The sequence below is a fragment of the Ovis canadensis genome, chromosome 19 (genome assembly GCF_042477335.2).
Source record: "Ovis canadensis isolate MfBH-ARS-UI-01 breed Bighorn chromosome 19, ARS-UI_OviCan_v2, whole genome shotgun sequence".
NCBI classification, from domain to species: Eukaryota; Metazoa; Chordata; class Mammalia; order Artiodactyla; family Bovidae; genus Ovis; species Ovis canadensis.
The window spans coordinates 73,547,287-73,563,255 of NC_091263.1; the positions used below are offsets into that span (position 1 = coordinate 73,547,287).

Below are 15,969 nucleotides of genomic sequence, written 5' to 3' on the forward strand. Positions count from 1 at the left end.
CGGCCTCCTCTCCTCCCCTGAACCGCTTCTGCTCCGTTGCCAGGTAGGCGGACCACACACGTGTGCCCCTATGTCTGGACTCCTTATTCTGTTCCCTGGTCTGTCTGTCTGTCTCTCACCAGGACCATGCGATCTTGATACCTTTAGCTTCACACTGAATCTTGAAATTAGATGCTACGGGTACTCCAGTTTTGATGCTACGGATACTCCAGTTTTGATACTATGGCTACTCCAGTTTAGATACTATGGGTGCTCCAGTCTTGATGCTACGGGTACTCCAGTCTTGATGCTACGGGTGCTCCAGTCTAGATACTACGGGTGCTCCAGTCTAGATACTACGGGTGCTCCAGTCTAGATACTACGGGTGCTCCAGTCTTGATGCTACGGGTGCTCCAGTCTTGATGCTACGGGTGCTCCAGTTTAGATGCCACGGGTGCTCCAGTCTTGATGCCACGGGTGCTCCAGTCTTGATGCCACGGGTGCTCCAGTCTTGATGCCACGGGTGCTCCAGTCTTGATGCCACGGGTGCTCCAGTCTAGATGCCACGGGTGCTCCAGTCTAGATGCCACGGGTGCTCCAGTCTTGATGCCACGGGTGCTCCAGTCTTGATGCCACGGGTGCTCCAGTCTTGATGCCACGGGTGCTCCAGTCTTGATGCCACGGGTGCTCCAGTCTTGATGCTACGGGTGCTCCAGTCTTGATGCTACGGGTGCTCCAGTTTTGTTCTTCAAAGTTCTCTTGGCCGCAGTCACATGGAATGGCAAAGCTGTAAACTTTACAGTTTGTCAACATAAACTGGAAAACCACGCTGGGGTTCTGTGATGGATTTTAAAAAGGAAAAGAACTGACCTCTTTCCGATGTTGAGTCTTCCCCTTCACAAACACTATCTACGTCTCCACTTCACTGGTTCTTTACTGCCTGGCATCACTGCTTCCTAGTTTTCACCATACAGACCATGTGCGTATCTTACTAGATTTACACCTCAGTACTTCTTGCCTTTTGATGCTTCTGTAAGTAACACTGTGAAAGATGCTCTCGTTCCAGACCTTCCTGCCAGCACACAGAAATCAAACTGACTTTCTTTGTGTGGCCTTTCCAGTCTGCCATCTAGCTAAACTCAGTTCTCCGCTGTGGAAACCCTTCTGTGGATTCCTTGGGATTTCCTACACAGAAAATCAAGCCACCTCGGAAGAGAGCATTCTTCTTCCCTTCCAGTCTTTGGGTCTTTCATCTTCTCCTCTCGCTTTACTGCACTGGCCAGGAGTTCCAGTGCAAGACTGAACGGAAGGCGTGAGGAAGGCATCTTCACCTTGTTCCTGATCTCAACCTTGCAGCATTCAGCGTGATGTTCGCTACAGGCTTTTTGGTGGAAGTGTTTTATCAGGGAAAGGAAGCAGTTCTGGTTTACTCCCAGTTAGCTGAGCTTTTATGAATGAATGATAAACTTTGTCAAACACTTCTGCATCTGCTGAGATGACACGGCTTTCCTTCTTTAAATTGACGACGCAGTGAATTGACTTTTGAGCGCTGTATCAACCGTGCAATCCTTTGCTGAGGCCTTTATGGCCAAATTCCGGAAAGAATGTTGTCTGGAGTCTTTCCTCTTCTTGTAATGTCTTTTTCTGATTTCAGGGTCAAGGGCACACACACCAGAATATGTAAGAAAGTAAACCAGGAAGGGTTCCTTCTCCACTCTTCTGGGAGAAGCTGTAGAGCTGGTACTTCTTAAATATCTGAACTGGCCAGGGGAGCCATCTGGGTCTGGACTCTTCTTTGCTGGAAAGTTTTTAACTATGAATTCAATTTCTCTAATAAATGAAGCCCCCTCCAGATAGCATGAAATTCCCAGGGGTGGGTGGAGGGGGCTGGAGGGGTGACACTGCCGACGGTTAGGGAGCACTGTTTTGTTAGCACGTGTCTTTTTAGGAGGCCCGTCTCATCTACGTTGCTGAGTGAAGGCGCTGAAGTTGTGTCTAGTGTTCCCTCATCCTCTGATGGTTAGAGCGTAGTGGCGTTCCCGATTTCATTCTTGCTGTTACTAATCTGTGTCTTTTTTTCCTGATCATCTAACTGGACTAGAAGTTTATCGATTTCACTGAACCCACTTTTGCCCTACTTTCTCTGCTCGTCTTCTGTCTGTTTCCTCCCTTCTGTTTACTCTGGAATTAATTTGCTCTTCCTTTTGGTTTCTTAGGGGAGAAGCTGGGATCACTGACTTGATATCTTTCTTATTTTATTTTACTTTAATGCTATAAAATTTCATCTAAGCATTGCTTTTTTCATACCCTGAATTGTGACATTACATTTTCATTCAAGTAAAAATAGTTTCTAATTTTCTCGAGGTTTTTACTTTAGGTATATGGGTTGTTTAGAAGTATGTTTAATTTCTAAATATTTAGGAAGTTGCCAGGTATCTTTCTGTAACCGATTTCTACATTAACTGTGTTTTAATTAGTGAATTATACTTTGCAAAATTTTAATTATTTTATGTTTACTAGCATTTATTTTACAATCCAAAATATGCTCTATCTTGGTGAGTATTCCATTTCCTCTTCAAAAAGAAAGTGCACTCTTCTTTGTGAGGTGAGTGCTCTATACATGGCAAGTAGCTCAAGCTGACTGATACCACTGCTCAGCTCTTTGTCCTTACTCCTGTTCCACCAACCACTGAGACGGGGCTGACGTCTCCACGCCTAACTGTGGAAGTGAGAATCAAGCACTTTAAAGAGAGAGGCTGGCTTACCATTCTGAATTTGAGCCACTTTTTTTGAGATCTCTCCAATGATCTACGAGAAAAATAAAAGGTAATACATCGTTATGACTTCTGAATAAGTCTGAAAACATAAGAAATATCTAATTAAAAGTGCTCAGAAACGTGGTTTAAGAGTCACGCAGGTAATAAAATTCCGAGCCTTGCTATTTCTGCTGAGATCGAGCTCGCCCAGACCGCACCTGCCGTCTCCATTTCTCGGCTTTAGGCAGCTCAGTACATTCCGAGGCAAGGAAGGGCCTTCGCTCCTAAGGAAAAGCAAAACACACACGTTGCCACAATCTTATATGAAATTACAAGCTTCGTGCAACAGTCACAACTGATTCCGGCCTGAAGCCTCAAATGTGTAACAGTCTAAAGACATCCGCAGCTTCAGTCCCCAGTGGTTTTCATCAAGCCTTAAGGCTCACTCTGCAGTCTCTCCATAGGAAATAACTGCACAGGCAAAAACACCCCCCGTGTCGCACCTGGGATGGAGGCCAATACTCAATGTAAAAGCCCACTGCACTTGGCCATGACCGTGAGCAAAGCGGGGGTTAATCCGAGTCTAACTTTGTCAGCCCTCGGGATCCGTGGTTCCTCTGCAACCACAGATTCAACCAACCACAACTCTGTAGCTCCACAGTAGTTACTGTTGAACAATATCTGTGAATAAGTGAATCCACGCAGAGATGCGAAGTGCACCTGGCTATGCCCATCCCGTGGCACGCTGGCACTACCTTCAGCAGCGACAGCGGTCAGTGTCTAGAACAAGCGCACACATGCGCGGCTGTGTGTACACAGGAGTATGCGTGGGTGCGGGGGCAGGTGAGAGGACACTTTTAAAAACAAAACGAAAATACTCGAAGAACAGCATATGCTACCCCTAATCTGGCTGAGTCTCCACGGGCGGAGGTCACCCGCTGGTCTCAGGTTAGAGCTGCTTCCCAGAGCACAGCTCACTTTCTACTACTCAGCATGAGCCCGGGCTGGGGTAACAGGGAGACCCAAGCATCCCATCACCAAGGGTACAAATCATCACGCAGCCCCCGCGACAGGGAGCGTCACCCGGGCCTCAGGCGAACAGACTCTTAGGAGACAGGGAAGCGGAGACGAGAAGAGGAGGGTCTGGAGTCTGCCCGCGCTCACCATCCCTCCTACTGGAAAACTCACGAGGAAGCTTGAAACCAACCTTTACTTTCCCCTCTTCCAGCTGAGCCTGGCGAAATCTTGCTAAGGCCGTCCTACCGGGAAGAGAGAAGACCGTTAGACCCTGCTCACAGGTCTCTCATCACCCAAGTCCTGGGTGGGCAGATCTGCTCGAGACGTTAGCTGCCACCCCTCACTCACATACGCACATACGCACTGCTGTCAAGAACCCAGAGACATCGTGGCTTTCCACGTTCCAAAGAGCAGCGTTCATAAGGACGTGTTCCTGAACACCCCGTATCCCCTCTACCCACATGGCAGGTAAGGACTGTGGGAAACTCAGCATCCCGCTGCGGTGTTAAAAACACGGATGAGAAGGGCTGCCGCCGTCACAGCCCAGCCTCCCCTTCAGCGTAAGTTCTGGGAGCAGTGAGAAAACACTTCGGGGGAGATAAATACGTGGGCAGATACACGCACGCTGCTTCAACACAGGGACAGGAAGAGATGTGTACCCGAAGACCAAACAGAAACAGAGCTCCAAGCTGGCAGTTAAGCAGCATAAAATCTGCAGACAAAAGGGACTGGATACTTACATGGCCTTTTCCGCGTTTCGGGCCTAAAACGGAAAGAGAGGGGAAGAAAAACAACCATGTTTTAAAGAGCTATTTCTTTTACTTTTTAGAAAAAGGTTTTATTTAAAGAAAAGCTTCCTCAGGACACAGCCAGAACCATGAGCACAGCAAATAACAACAAAAATCAGAAGACGCCCAGATACCGCGACTCGACTCAGCCGCTCTCCCTACCTAGATTCCTCCACTGCGACCACGCCCTTCCATCTGGCCACGCCCCCTTCAGAATCCACCGGAGCCATCATCATCCCAGACAATTCTCCTGTCAGCCCTTCTTCCCAGCTCGGCTGCTCCCCTTTGTCTGGGTCTGTATCTACCAGGCACTTTCCACCCAGCGTCACAACTCTCTGTTCCCTGCCAGTGGAACTTGAGGAAGGAAAGACTGGCTTTTACAAGGGAGTTTTATGGAAAGATTGTTGCACTTAGGGCAAGCCACTTATCCCTGAAACACAGCGTCGGGCAGGGAGCACGTTTTCTCGGTTCCAGTATAAGGGGAGCACGTGCTGAGTGCAGGGCCTGAGTGTCATTCTCCTCTCTCCCACTTAGCATCCCTGAGAAATCCTCTCTCAGGCTCAACTTTCCCACCTCTAGGCAGGGATGGGAACTTTTACCTCACAGAGGCGTCAGGATGGTTCAATCAGACAAATACATGAGGACGTCAGCGGTGCAGTAAACAGGTGCTCAGAAAGTGTGAGCTCCACTTAAGTCTTTCTGACTTTTTCTTCCAAGTGACAGAGAAATAAATTCGCTAAGTGCTTGGTAGATAAATAAACACGACATCTACTAAGGAAAGAAACAGAGAGGCTCTCCCAGGAGAAGCTGCCTTCTTGAAGGTTGAGGTTGTGTCCTACCTACTTCAAAGCCTACAGAGTCTCAGTATCCAATGTAATTTGTGAAACACCATGCTGGGCACTAGGAATCTGGCCACGGTCCTTCCTTTTGGGGGAAGTCAGAGGAACCTTCCTCCCCAGCACAATGAGTCACTTGACAAGGGCATGTAACCAGGGCCCCAACTCAGTGGACATCTGTGCCTGCTGTTTCCTCACCCAGTCGTGTCCGACTCTTCGTGACCCCATGGACTGCACGCCAGGCTTCCCTGTCCTTCACTATCTCACAGAGTCGGCGATGCCATCCAACCCTCTCATCCTCACTTGCCCTCTCTCCTCCTGCCCACAGTCCTTCAGGGCCTCCCTGGTGGTAAAGAATCCGCCTGCAATGCAGGAGACCCAGGTTCGTTCCCTGAGATGTCCTGGAGAAGGGAATAGGTACCCACTCCAATATTCTTGCCTGGAGAATCCCATGGCTATAGTCCACAGGGACACAAAGGGTTGGGCAGGACTGAGAGGCTAACACTTTCAATGGACATGAATTCGGGCAAACTCAGGGAGGGAGTGGAGGACAGGGGAGCCCGGAGTGTTGCGGTCCACGGGTGTACAAAGAGTCGAACACGACTGAGCAAGGGAACAACAATGCAATCCAGGGTTATGGAAACCCACAGAAAGGAGTGTGTGTGAGGGCCACAGTTTGCCAGAAGCATCCAAAGCCAGGGCCCCTTCTCCTCTGCCAGGGAACGGAGAGAGGAGACTCCCTACGCTTGTCACAGTTCGGAAACGAGAGCCTGCGGGCGGAGGCGGCCAGTGCGAAGGAGCAATGGGGGGCGGGGGGCATATTCTCCCAGGGCTGGAGAGCGGAGACGGCTGCTCTCTGCGCACTGGTTTCTCATCAACCGACAGACTTCCACGACGCCTTCGATAACTTCGGCGCCGAGCTCCTCGCACGGGCGCTTCGCTTGGTGAGAACGTCACGGTCACCAGCGGACCCGCGCGTCCTCCCGTCCCCGGACCCTGCCCTCGGGGGGCCGCCCCCGCCCCCTCCGGCCTCCCGCGGCGGGAAGGCCCTGTGTCCCGAACGCGGGCGCCGGAGCCCCCGGGCGCCCCGGCCCCGGCCCGCCGCTCTCCTCCCTCGCTCCCCGCCCCGCTCACCATGCTGCGAGGGAGCGCGCCGCCCTCAGGCCGCGCGGCACCGGCCCACGGATCTCCGCCGCCCCGGGAGCGGCCAATTCGGACGGGAACTGAAGGTTCTAGCCTTCCCGAACCACCGGCTTTCCAGTCGGAAGAATAACTAAGGGACCGGAAGTGAGGAACCGGAAGCGAAACTCAATTGACCTGGGGACGGGAAGGAAGTGCAGGCGTGCTCCCGTCGGCAGCCTTCCCTGGGCGTCAGGGCGTCGCACCGACGTGTGCGCACGAAAATTAGGGGCGCGGCAGAACTGCGCTTGCGCAATGGAACGGAAGCGTCTCCGACTCGGACCGCCGTGGTGGTGCTGGTATTGCTCTCGCGATAACAACGGCGAGATTTCCCGTGATAACTCGCGGCCCCGCCGTCTTGTGTGAGGCTGCAGGGGCCGTGGCTGCTCCAGGAGGTTCGTGTCCCTGCTGCCCCGTCACGTCCTGGGAGCGGAGACACGCCGCCGGGAGTATCTCGTCCTCAGCCCTCTGAGTGGACGGGGGGCCCTCCCGCGGCCCGCGTGCTCGCCAGTGGCTGGAGGCTGCTTCGCCTCGTCAGTTCCCCCTCTTTTCAGGCGTTTATTTCGGGTCTGTGCTTCTGAGAGTTCCTCCTAGAATCGCAGGATCTGTGCGACCTGGACCAAGGCTTGAGGTCACCCTTTTAAAATAAACGTAAGGCCCGGGGGAGAAAAGGACCGTTACTGCAGGAGTTCAGTCTGTGGGTACTGGGCACATCGCAGGGATCAGAAGGGCCTTAGCCCCGGACCAGGGAGGCAGAGGCCACCGCTAGGGATGGGCCTGGGGGCTCCTCCCGCAGGGCCCCGGTGGCCACTCCCAGCACCTCCCCCTCGGCCAGCATGGTGCTTTGCGGAAGCAACTTCCAGCGACACGGGGCCTAATCTTTGCTGGGTGCTCCGGCTGCGGCCGGGACGCGTAGGCCATCGGGGGACGCAGCCAGCGTTTGTAGTTCGGACAGGACCGACGAGTGCTTGGAAGACCAGGGGCCCATGCCTGAACCGTGACAAGTTTTCTCTTAAAAAGCAGGCTGTCCTGCCACAGTCCGTCGTCCACCTCCCTGACAGCTAGGTGTGGGCTTAATGGAGTGGAAGGAATGCGTGCCGCTTAGGTGGGATCCTGAAAAGTCTGTGCCTTGCCCGAAAACTTCGCTGCGTTAGTACTGTGAGCTTTGGGGGGCTCTCTTCCAGGCTGATGGCCACTTTCAACCATCTCAGCAGAAGCCAGGAATACAGATGGGTTATCCAGGAGAGATGTACAGAGAAACCTCGTCAGATGGAGTGAATTCCGATGACACGCAGGAGACCCCCAAGGTTGAACATGTCACACCAGCAGAACCACTGCCAGCTTGGATGGCAAGGGACAGGGTACAAAAGATGGCTGTTAACCCCCCGAAGATTCCAGGGGCAGGAAACAGGCTGATCCAAGTGTGCAGCCGTGAACAGGTGCTGCCCTCCATGGAGAGGAACCGATCGCTCCTGGGGAGGCAGCTCAAGCCCGAGGAGGTGCTCAGGCCCTACCACCACACACCCCTTGCCCTGCTGGATTCTGTAACTGGTTGAAACCAGTGAGGCCTTTTCCTTCCAGTCTCCCGTTCTGAAGGGCAGTGTCCTGTGTCTTTTCACTGGGGCTTACGCCTCCCACTCATCTTGGGGAGCAAGTCACAAAGCTACGGATAGGAGTGACACCCCAGGCTGAATCATACCCACATCTCACCCATACCTGATTTAGGACAGAGACTGGCACCTCTGTACCTGACCAAACTTAGAGCAGACTTTTAACTTTGATGGGATGACGCTTTTGGTCATGTTAGGATGAGATGGTCACAAGGTCCATCCGAGGCAGAAGCATACCCTCTCTTCATGTCCTGTCCTGGTCCAAGCCCAAGACCTGGAAGTTAATACAGACCCTTGTAATCTGAATGGATCTCAGAGCACTGTGTTCTTAGTGGGAAATAAAAATAGGACAGTATGAGACTAAGATGACACAGCTCTCCTGAGAGAGGACTGCATCTCAGGCAGTCGTAGGTTTTAATCCACTTTGGGCTTCTTTTTCCCAACCTAGAGGTAACCAGCAGAATATACCAGAAATTCCCATGCTCACGAGGGGATGCTATTCTGTTAGGTCTAATAGAATTAACACCCAAGAAAAGAGTAGAAATGAGTTCTGGTAGAATCCTTGGGAAGGGGTGATTGGAGCATCCCGAAATTTTTTAAAAAATCTGTTACTAATAAGACTTTAATCCATTATACTTGCAGTGTTTCTGCTTCGAAATTGCATTTATAATCAAAATTTTAGGATGAGAACTAATTTTGAATCAAGGTCTAAATACCCAAGAAGAGCTGATTTTCAAAATGCGCTCAAGGTTAGACAAGAGCACATTGAATGAAGTGTGAAGCAGTGGGCAGCGCCGCTCAATGGGGCAGAGCAGGGCTGCTGCTGACCCCAGAGGGGCAGGGCCCGTCAGTGTCCTGCAGCACCACCTCCTCCATGTGCCAGCTGACCAGCTCCACCCACACGACCCACTGCCCCCCGCAGTCTGCAGTTAGCGGCCAGACACTTGAGTGTTTTGATACCTGGCTCACCCCGGCCCATTTCAGGGTTGCCAGACATTGAGAGGTGTTCCCCTCAGCAGCGTGCAGTGTGGTGGCACTGTAGGAAGTTTGAAAACAAGAGGCACCACTGATTATTCCACCTTCACCAACGATGTGTTTGGTCGCCCAATCACCATCACAGCGATTCTGCAGGACAGCTTTTCTTCACTTTACAGATGAGCTCAGAGCGACTGGCTGAGCTTCAAGTACGAGCCGACAACTGACCCCGAGCAGAGACTTCAGTGTGGTCTGCTGCCTACATGCTGCCACACAGCTTCAAGTGCAAGCAAGGCTCTGCTGCTAAAACCAGGAGAGTTTTGGAGATCCGGGTACAGAGGTACTGAGACAGCCCTGGGGGGAGTTGAGAACTGACTTAGCCAGGTGTTAGAAGTCACACACGCAACTCTCACGGCCAGTGACTGCCACCTCTGGTCTCTGCTGTATCTGTCCAGGTTCCTGTTGCCAAATATTTCACCCAGAATATTAGCGAATAAGCAAAAGGCCTCAGCTTGGACAAGAGTCACCTCATCTGCATTTAAACAGACCACATCATTTGCAGTTTCACTTACCCAAACTGAAAATACCACCTGGAGGCGCGAAAAGGCAGGTGCATCCCAGGCTTCCCTGGTGGCTCGGCTGTAGAGTCCACCTCCCAATCGAGTTTGAGTCCTGATCTGGGAAGATCCCTCACACCTCGGAGCGACTAAGCCCGTGCGGCCCAACTACTGAGCCTGTGTGCTAGAGCCCGGGAGCCAAAGCTCCTGAAGCTCACGCCCCCTAAAGCCGGTGCTTCCAAACAGAAGCCCCTGCAATGAGCAGCCCACACCCCACAGCTATGGAGTAGGCCTCCGCTTCACCCAAGCAGAGAAGGCCCACGCAGCAACGAAGGCCCAGCACAGCACCCCCAAAAAGAAATGCCCATCCCTCTAATACATCAGCTGGAAATCTTCTCTAGACCTTGACACTCATCCAGCTCTAATCAATCCTTGGGTGGAAGGCTCCCTAAAGCTCCAGTGATCAAACAAGGCTGCCTCAGACATGGCAGTGCTGAAAAAGCCGGGCCTCATGCACACACCCCTGTGGCCTGACCAGGAAGTATAGACGTAGTCCCCATCTCCCAGACTGTGAGAGCGCTCTCTGGTGCCTCAGATGGTAAAGAATCTGCCTGCAATGCAGGAGACCTGGGCTCATCTTGCTCGAGCAACTGTCGTGACAGGGCACGAGAGGGCAAGCAGACTGCAGCTGCGGACGGTGGAGGGCTCGGGCGGAGAGCAGCGCAGGGGGCCCTGCTCATGCAAGAAGCCAACCTCGGTGAACTGTGGAAGGCCTGCCACGACGTCACTGGAGTTACTACCTCTGCGACCAGATTCTCTTTGCCCAACAGGGGTCAGGCAGCAGTGGTCTCCAGTGGAGGCCAGAGTGGTCCGGCTCCAGGCCAGGGTTCGTGGTTCATAGCGCAAAGTACCTTCCATGGAAAATGCGGCAATGAACACAGAAGCACCCCGACCGGCTGAAGGGCGTGCGCTTTGCTCACTGCAGCTGCCTCGGTCACCTCAGGCCCGCCTAGGAAGGTACGTTTCCACAAGCACAAGAGCAGAAACCCAAGTGTGAAAACACGAAGTCTGTGATGCTGAAGACACCACTGTGACCCTCATCACCATCACATACAGCCTGCTTGGGAGACAGAACTGACACCTCAGCTGGCTACCGAAACCTTTACCGAGATCACAAGCAGTCAAGTTCATTGCCAGTGGAGGTGGAAATGAACAGATGGGAAGCTGTTACGTTCAATGTAATTTCTTTCAATTCTAAGGCAAGTAACAAGGATAAGTAAATGGACATGAACCTTTGTAGTTCAGAGCACAAGCTCTGGACTGACTTGTTCTCAAATTATAACCACACCACTGGGGCCACGACCTTGTCTCCTTATCCCGGGAGTCACCCAGCATCTTACAAAATACCGCTCAGTACCCTCCCTGAGAAAGTCATGCCCAATGCTAGCCTCTTTAATTCTAACAGAGATGTTCTTTAACACCCACTCTATTAAACTGTCATTAGAAATGTTTTAAAGGGTTGCAGCAGTTACATGAGTCCAATGAATAGAACGTGCTCAAAATCTTTTGGACAACTAGAATTTCTACCAGGTTTTAAAAATGACAGAGTGAAGTTTAACAAGGACTGTCACGACCAGTACTAATAAATAATGAAGGGAAACAGATCCCAAAACAGGGAACAGAGAACAGATGGTCCGAGTATACGCTGCAGACTTCTGACAGCCCCGAATTCGAGATTTTGCCTCTGTCACTTAAGAGTAGACGACGTCTCGTCGGAAGCCAGGTGCCTCACTTACTGACCGTGTTACTGCCTTAAAGTCAAAGACAGCCTGTTCCACGAATAATTTAACATATAAAATAGTCAAAATAACTCAAACACAACAGCTACCAACATCCCAGACAAAATCCTTCAAGGCACTGTTTTCCCTACAATTGCAACAAATCTGACTATTTCTATCTAAAAAAATCAACTCTTCCTAAGTGGATGATACTCATTATTTACCAGAATCCTCAAAACCCTCAAGGGCACTGTATCACTTACTACAACTTGGTTTTGTGGAACCAGGGAGCAACGTGGTCATTTCTCCCAACTGTACACAAAGAACAGGAAATGCTAAAATCATCAGGTAAATGAATGATAGATTACTGACTTTTCAAGGGAAATGCTTGTCATTTCAATGCAAGAGGTCAAGTTCTCTGTCAGCAGTAAAACTGATGAAATGCAACATGTTTCGTACTTGTGCCAGAAAACTAAAATTATCATGATCTCTAACATGCTTAACATCTGAGATACAGCACTTGCTTCATAAAAATATCAAAGGGACTTCGCTGTCTGTGCCAGGTTAAAGACCTAAAGCTTCCAGGCCGGAGACACAGGGAAGTCAGATCCCAGAGGTGCGACTGAGCCAAAAAGAAACAATGGAACCCAACCACACAAGCAAAACAAAACTGAAAGCTTGACACTCTAAGGAAATGAACCGGTGCTGGGGTTTCACCATGTTGCTGCTCTGGTGAGCACAGCGCTGCGTGACCCACCATTACACACTGACCAGATGACACGCGGCGTGCAGCACACGCAAGGCGAGGAAACCACCCGGCAGGATGAAGAGGCCAATGAGCCACCTTGGGAAGCTCGGGGCAGCAGCAACGGGGAGGGCCAGGGGCATTCAGCAGCTGTAGGGGAGGAAGGGTACTTGAGGTTCCAGGCAGCTGCACAGTCTTCAACTATGAAGTGAGTTCATTAAATGACTTCTAAGGTGCATGTCAACTCTAGATCACACCCTAGGAGAAAACACAAGGAATCCAACATTCCAGATCCCTGTGAAGTCCAGGAAAATTTGAAATGGTAAAACTGTCATGGTGGGACTTCTGATGGTCCAGCACTTAAGCCTTCGCCTTCCAGTGCAGGGGCGCAGGTTCATCCCTGGCCCAGGAGCCAAGATTCCACACACCTTGCGGCCAAAAAATCATAAATCAACTTCAATATAGTAACAAATTCAATGAAGACTTTAACGAGAGTCCACATTAAAAAAAATAAACTTTAACGAAAGCCATCCATCCATGGTGTTAGAACTGTTCAGAATCAACGTGGAACGAAAGGCCATCATTATAATGGACGAGAAAACGTAAACTATGTCCTTGCAGAGCTGATGGAGCGTCTGAAGCCTATGCTCCCTCCAACAGCTACGTTTCCTCACGGAAGGCCAGACTGAGTTAGCACAAAAAGAAAACTCCAGAAGACTGCCAGCTTCCGGGCCTCTGCTCCCCTTTCATGCGGCATTCTGCACCATATACGTTAATGAAAAGTTGAAACAAAAAGAACGTTAGTCAGACTCCCCTTCCTCCTCCAGCTTTATTGGATAGCTTAAAATTACATTTCTATTTTCTAGGACTTCAGTTGCTTTTTCCATCTGACTTTTAAAAACTGATTACAGCAAATGAAACACAGTTGTCTAAGTGATATAGTATACAAAAATAACATCTTGATTTCTGTGAAAATGCATTTCTCTGCAATTCCTGAATAGCTCCAAATTATGCTAACTCTGAGCATAGATGTTTACTCTGGGTTTTAGATTTAGTCTTTGAAAACGTGTTCTACACCATTGCCACCACCATCTGTTTACCCAGCATCAACGCTGTGGTGAGGCTGTCCCTGCTCAGGCTTCTATCCAGCGTGTTCTCGCACAGCCATTAACACGCGTGTTTGTCTTTTTGTTTGTTTACTCCCACTCAGCTGCATGTTCTATGTAGGGCCTGATACAGATGTTACTCGATGTTATTTAATAGCTACTGAGGTCAGACAATCCAAGGCAGTCATTATGCTAAAATTAAAAGTTATTTATGGAAGCTCACAGACACTTCCAGGATTGGTTTTACCTCCTACATGGGAACATATTTGAGAAACCCAGAACGGGCTTCCTGGTCTGACTCAACTCTTCCCATTCATCAATCCCTATTCACCAGTGGCGCGGAAAGGGGGTTCTTTAACAAAGCATTATACATTAACACCTCTACCAAACTAAACATAAACTTTTTTTTTTGTAGTTAAATGCAGAAAGTCGATTTTTTTCCACCCCTTTCCTCCTTTTACACGGCAAGTAAAGCTCACTGGCCTGGGAGTAGCCTCTGTCTGCCAACCTTTGGCCAGTGAAGAGGATTCAGAGAAAATAATACAACCATCAATCAGAAAAGGAGGGGCGACAAAGGAGAGCGATTAAGCCGTGGCCTCGATCGTGCACTCCCGCGCGAGGTGCCCTGACTCGCCACAGCGGTAACAGTTGACTTCACTTGTCTTGCTGCAGTTGATGGCTACGTGACCAGTTTCGCCACACCTAAGAGGGGAAATTAAAACAGCTGTCACGAGAGCGCTCAGAAAAAGTCACAGTGTACCGAAGGATCAGCTACTGCGAGACAAAAGCAATGATGAGTGATGCATGCATTTCTGTTCTTCAGACAGTGAGTCTCACTAACCCCTAAACTAAGACCGAGGAGGAGGAACCCGACAGCTAAGCCACTCAGCTGAGCAGGCCACAGGAGATCACCCACTACCACCAAACACGGACCACACAGATCCCCCACCGCCACCACCAAGCACGGGCCAACATGGTCTGTCTTCACACAAATGAGCCCCTAGGATCCCACAAGTATGTACATATCAAAACTTGTCAAAGTGCATGCTTTAACATGTACATAGATCATCATGTCACATTCACAAGCAGAGACTCCTGATTTCATGAAAAAGATCTGTGTATGAATTACACAAACCAGAACATAGGCTTTGTACTTTTCTACGAAGTCTCTGAAGGTGCCAAACCATCACTCCTCACACTCTTTCACGCACACAAGCCCCTCGTGTGGTCGGGGCCAGGTCGGGGCCGCAGCGTCCAGGGTCCTCCCACCGGCGGGCAGCCCGGGCTCCCGCAGCCCCGGCAGCTCACCTGTAGCACTTGACCTTGGTGCAGTCCTTCTGGATGTGCCCGAACTCGCCGCAGGAGTAGCACTTCTGCTCGTCGGCGTGGTCGCAGTCGCGGGCCAGGTGGCCGGGCTTGCCGCAGTTGTAGCAGCACTGCTCCCGCTCCCGCTTGGGCTCCTTGCAGTCCTTGGCGATGTGGCCGCCTCGGCCGCAGTTATAGCAGGCTTCGGCAGCAGGGAAAGGTCAGGCAGACTGTGGCGCCTCACGGGTGCCGCCAGGCCCCGCGCCGCACCCCGGGGGCCCCTCCTCCGCACGCCCCTCACTTACCGTCCTCCTGAAGGTCGCAGTCCTTGGCAAGGTGGCCAGACTCGCCACAGCGGTAGCAGATGTCTGGAAGAGACGAGGAGACAAACTGGAAGCCTGTTTTGGACGAAGACAAAGCGTGCGTGGCCCATTAGCCCAGTCTTGACGCTCACGAATACGGAAGCACTTCAGAATTTTTTATTCGACAAAAATACCTCTATCCGAGGTAAAACCACCTCTGCCACGGCTTCTCATCCCGCGACCGCGGCCTCCACCAGCGGGGCACTCCCGGGCCCAGTGACCAGACCGTCCGCACTTGAAGCACTCATTGCTGCTCATGGCTGCAGCCAGACCTTCAAGACAGCAGAGACGACAACGTGAAGCCACTCACCACCGCTTCCAGCTCTTATTCCGTCCAGTGTATTTCTGGATGATTATTCTTCAGTAACAAAAGCCAACCAATACACTGTTTAGAGAAACAGTCAGATAACCATATACTTAGGCATCATGATTATGAAATATATTGAAAAATGAATCAGAAACACTTCGCATATTCGTTCCAATTACGCATAAGCGTTAACCCGGTTACTAAGAGGACTTTCAGGGTTTTAGTGTAAATGAATATCCATCATTAGCGATGAAACTCGATGGTGGGCACTGAAAGCCACGTGCTGGTTACAAGCCTGGAGCAGCCCGCGGGTCTGCAGCATCGCTGCAGCGCAGAGGCAACCCCCCCCCCCGTGCACCAGAGCAGCCAGCACGGCGCCTAATGACGCCGCAGCCCTGCCTGCCGACTGAGCTCTGGAGGGCAGGCGCGCCAGAAGAGGCGCAGTCTTAAAGCAGTAGAAAAGCAACAAAGAGAAACGCCAAAGTCAAGTCCCGGTAGCACTGGGCCCATCTCCCCCACTCTAGTTTCTCCCATTTCCAAATTTTCTTCTGTAATTTTACATCTAAAACAAGGTTACTTGTAATTTCACAGTAGACTCCTTTATTGGGCATTGTTTCAAAATAAAAGCGAAACTCCAAAGCAAACCCATTTTATACTTCTTACGTAACA

General features: G+C 50.9%; 2 protein-coding genes and 1 long non-coding RNA gene across 12 annotated transcripts in view; 1 reads left to right on the forward strand and 2 right to left on the reverse strand.

The window, feature by feature from the left end:
• Positions 1–6,680, reverse strand: part of LOC138424322 (ras-related protein Rab-43) — a 40,885-nt gene extending 34,205 nt beyond the window's left edge. The window contains exons 1-5 of the mRNA XM_069561049.1: positions 6,511–6,680; positions 4,493–4,515; positions 3,943–3,994; positions 2,954–3,019; positions 2,745–2,787 (exon numbers count right to left, since the gene is read on the reverse strand). Coding sequence (XP_069417150.1) covers positions 2,745–2,787; positions 2,954–3,019; positions 3,943–3,994; positions 4,493–4,515; positions 6,511–6,513 — 187 coding nt within the window. The 5' untranslated portion in view covers positions 6,514–6,680. The remainder of the gene's footprint in view (positions 1–2,744; positions 2,788–2,953; positions 3,020–3,942; positions 3,995–4,492; positions 4,516–6,510) is intronic.
• Positions 6,681–6,807: 127 nt separating this feature from the next.
• On the forward strand, positions 6,808–8,800 carry LOC138424327 (uncharacterized). The gene is made up of 2 exons (XR_011250753.1): positions 6,808–7,206; positions 7,740–8,800. It is a non-coding gene; the product is annotated as an uncharacterized lncRNA (long non-coding RNA).
• A 4,230-nt stretch (positions 8,801–13,030) lies between these two features.
• CNBP (CCHC-type zinc finger nucleic acid binding protein) overlaps positions 13,031–15,969 on the reverse strand; it is a 58,348-nt gene continuing 55,409 nt past the window's right edge. For 2 of the 10 annotated variants that reach the window (XM_069561061.1, XM_069561059.1), the window contains exons 2-5: positions 15,149–15,378; positions 14,937–15,029; positions 14,635–14,833; positions 13,031–14,028 (exon numbers count right to left, since the gene is read on the reverse strand). In XM_069561061.1, the coding sequence (XP_069417162.1) occupies positions 13,911–14,028; positions 14,635–14,833; positions 14,937–15,029; positions 15,149–15,251 (513 nt within the window). In that variant the 5' untranslated portion in view covers positions 15,252–15,378 and the 3' untranslated portion in view covers positions 13,031–13,910. Of the gene's footprint in view, positions 14,029–14,634; positions 14,834–14,936; positions 15,030–15,127; positions 15,379–15,969 lie in introns of all 10 variants that reach the window. The other 8 variants (XM_069561057.1, XM_069561055.1, XM_069561060.1 and 5 more) reach the window with 5 other exon arrangements.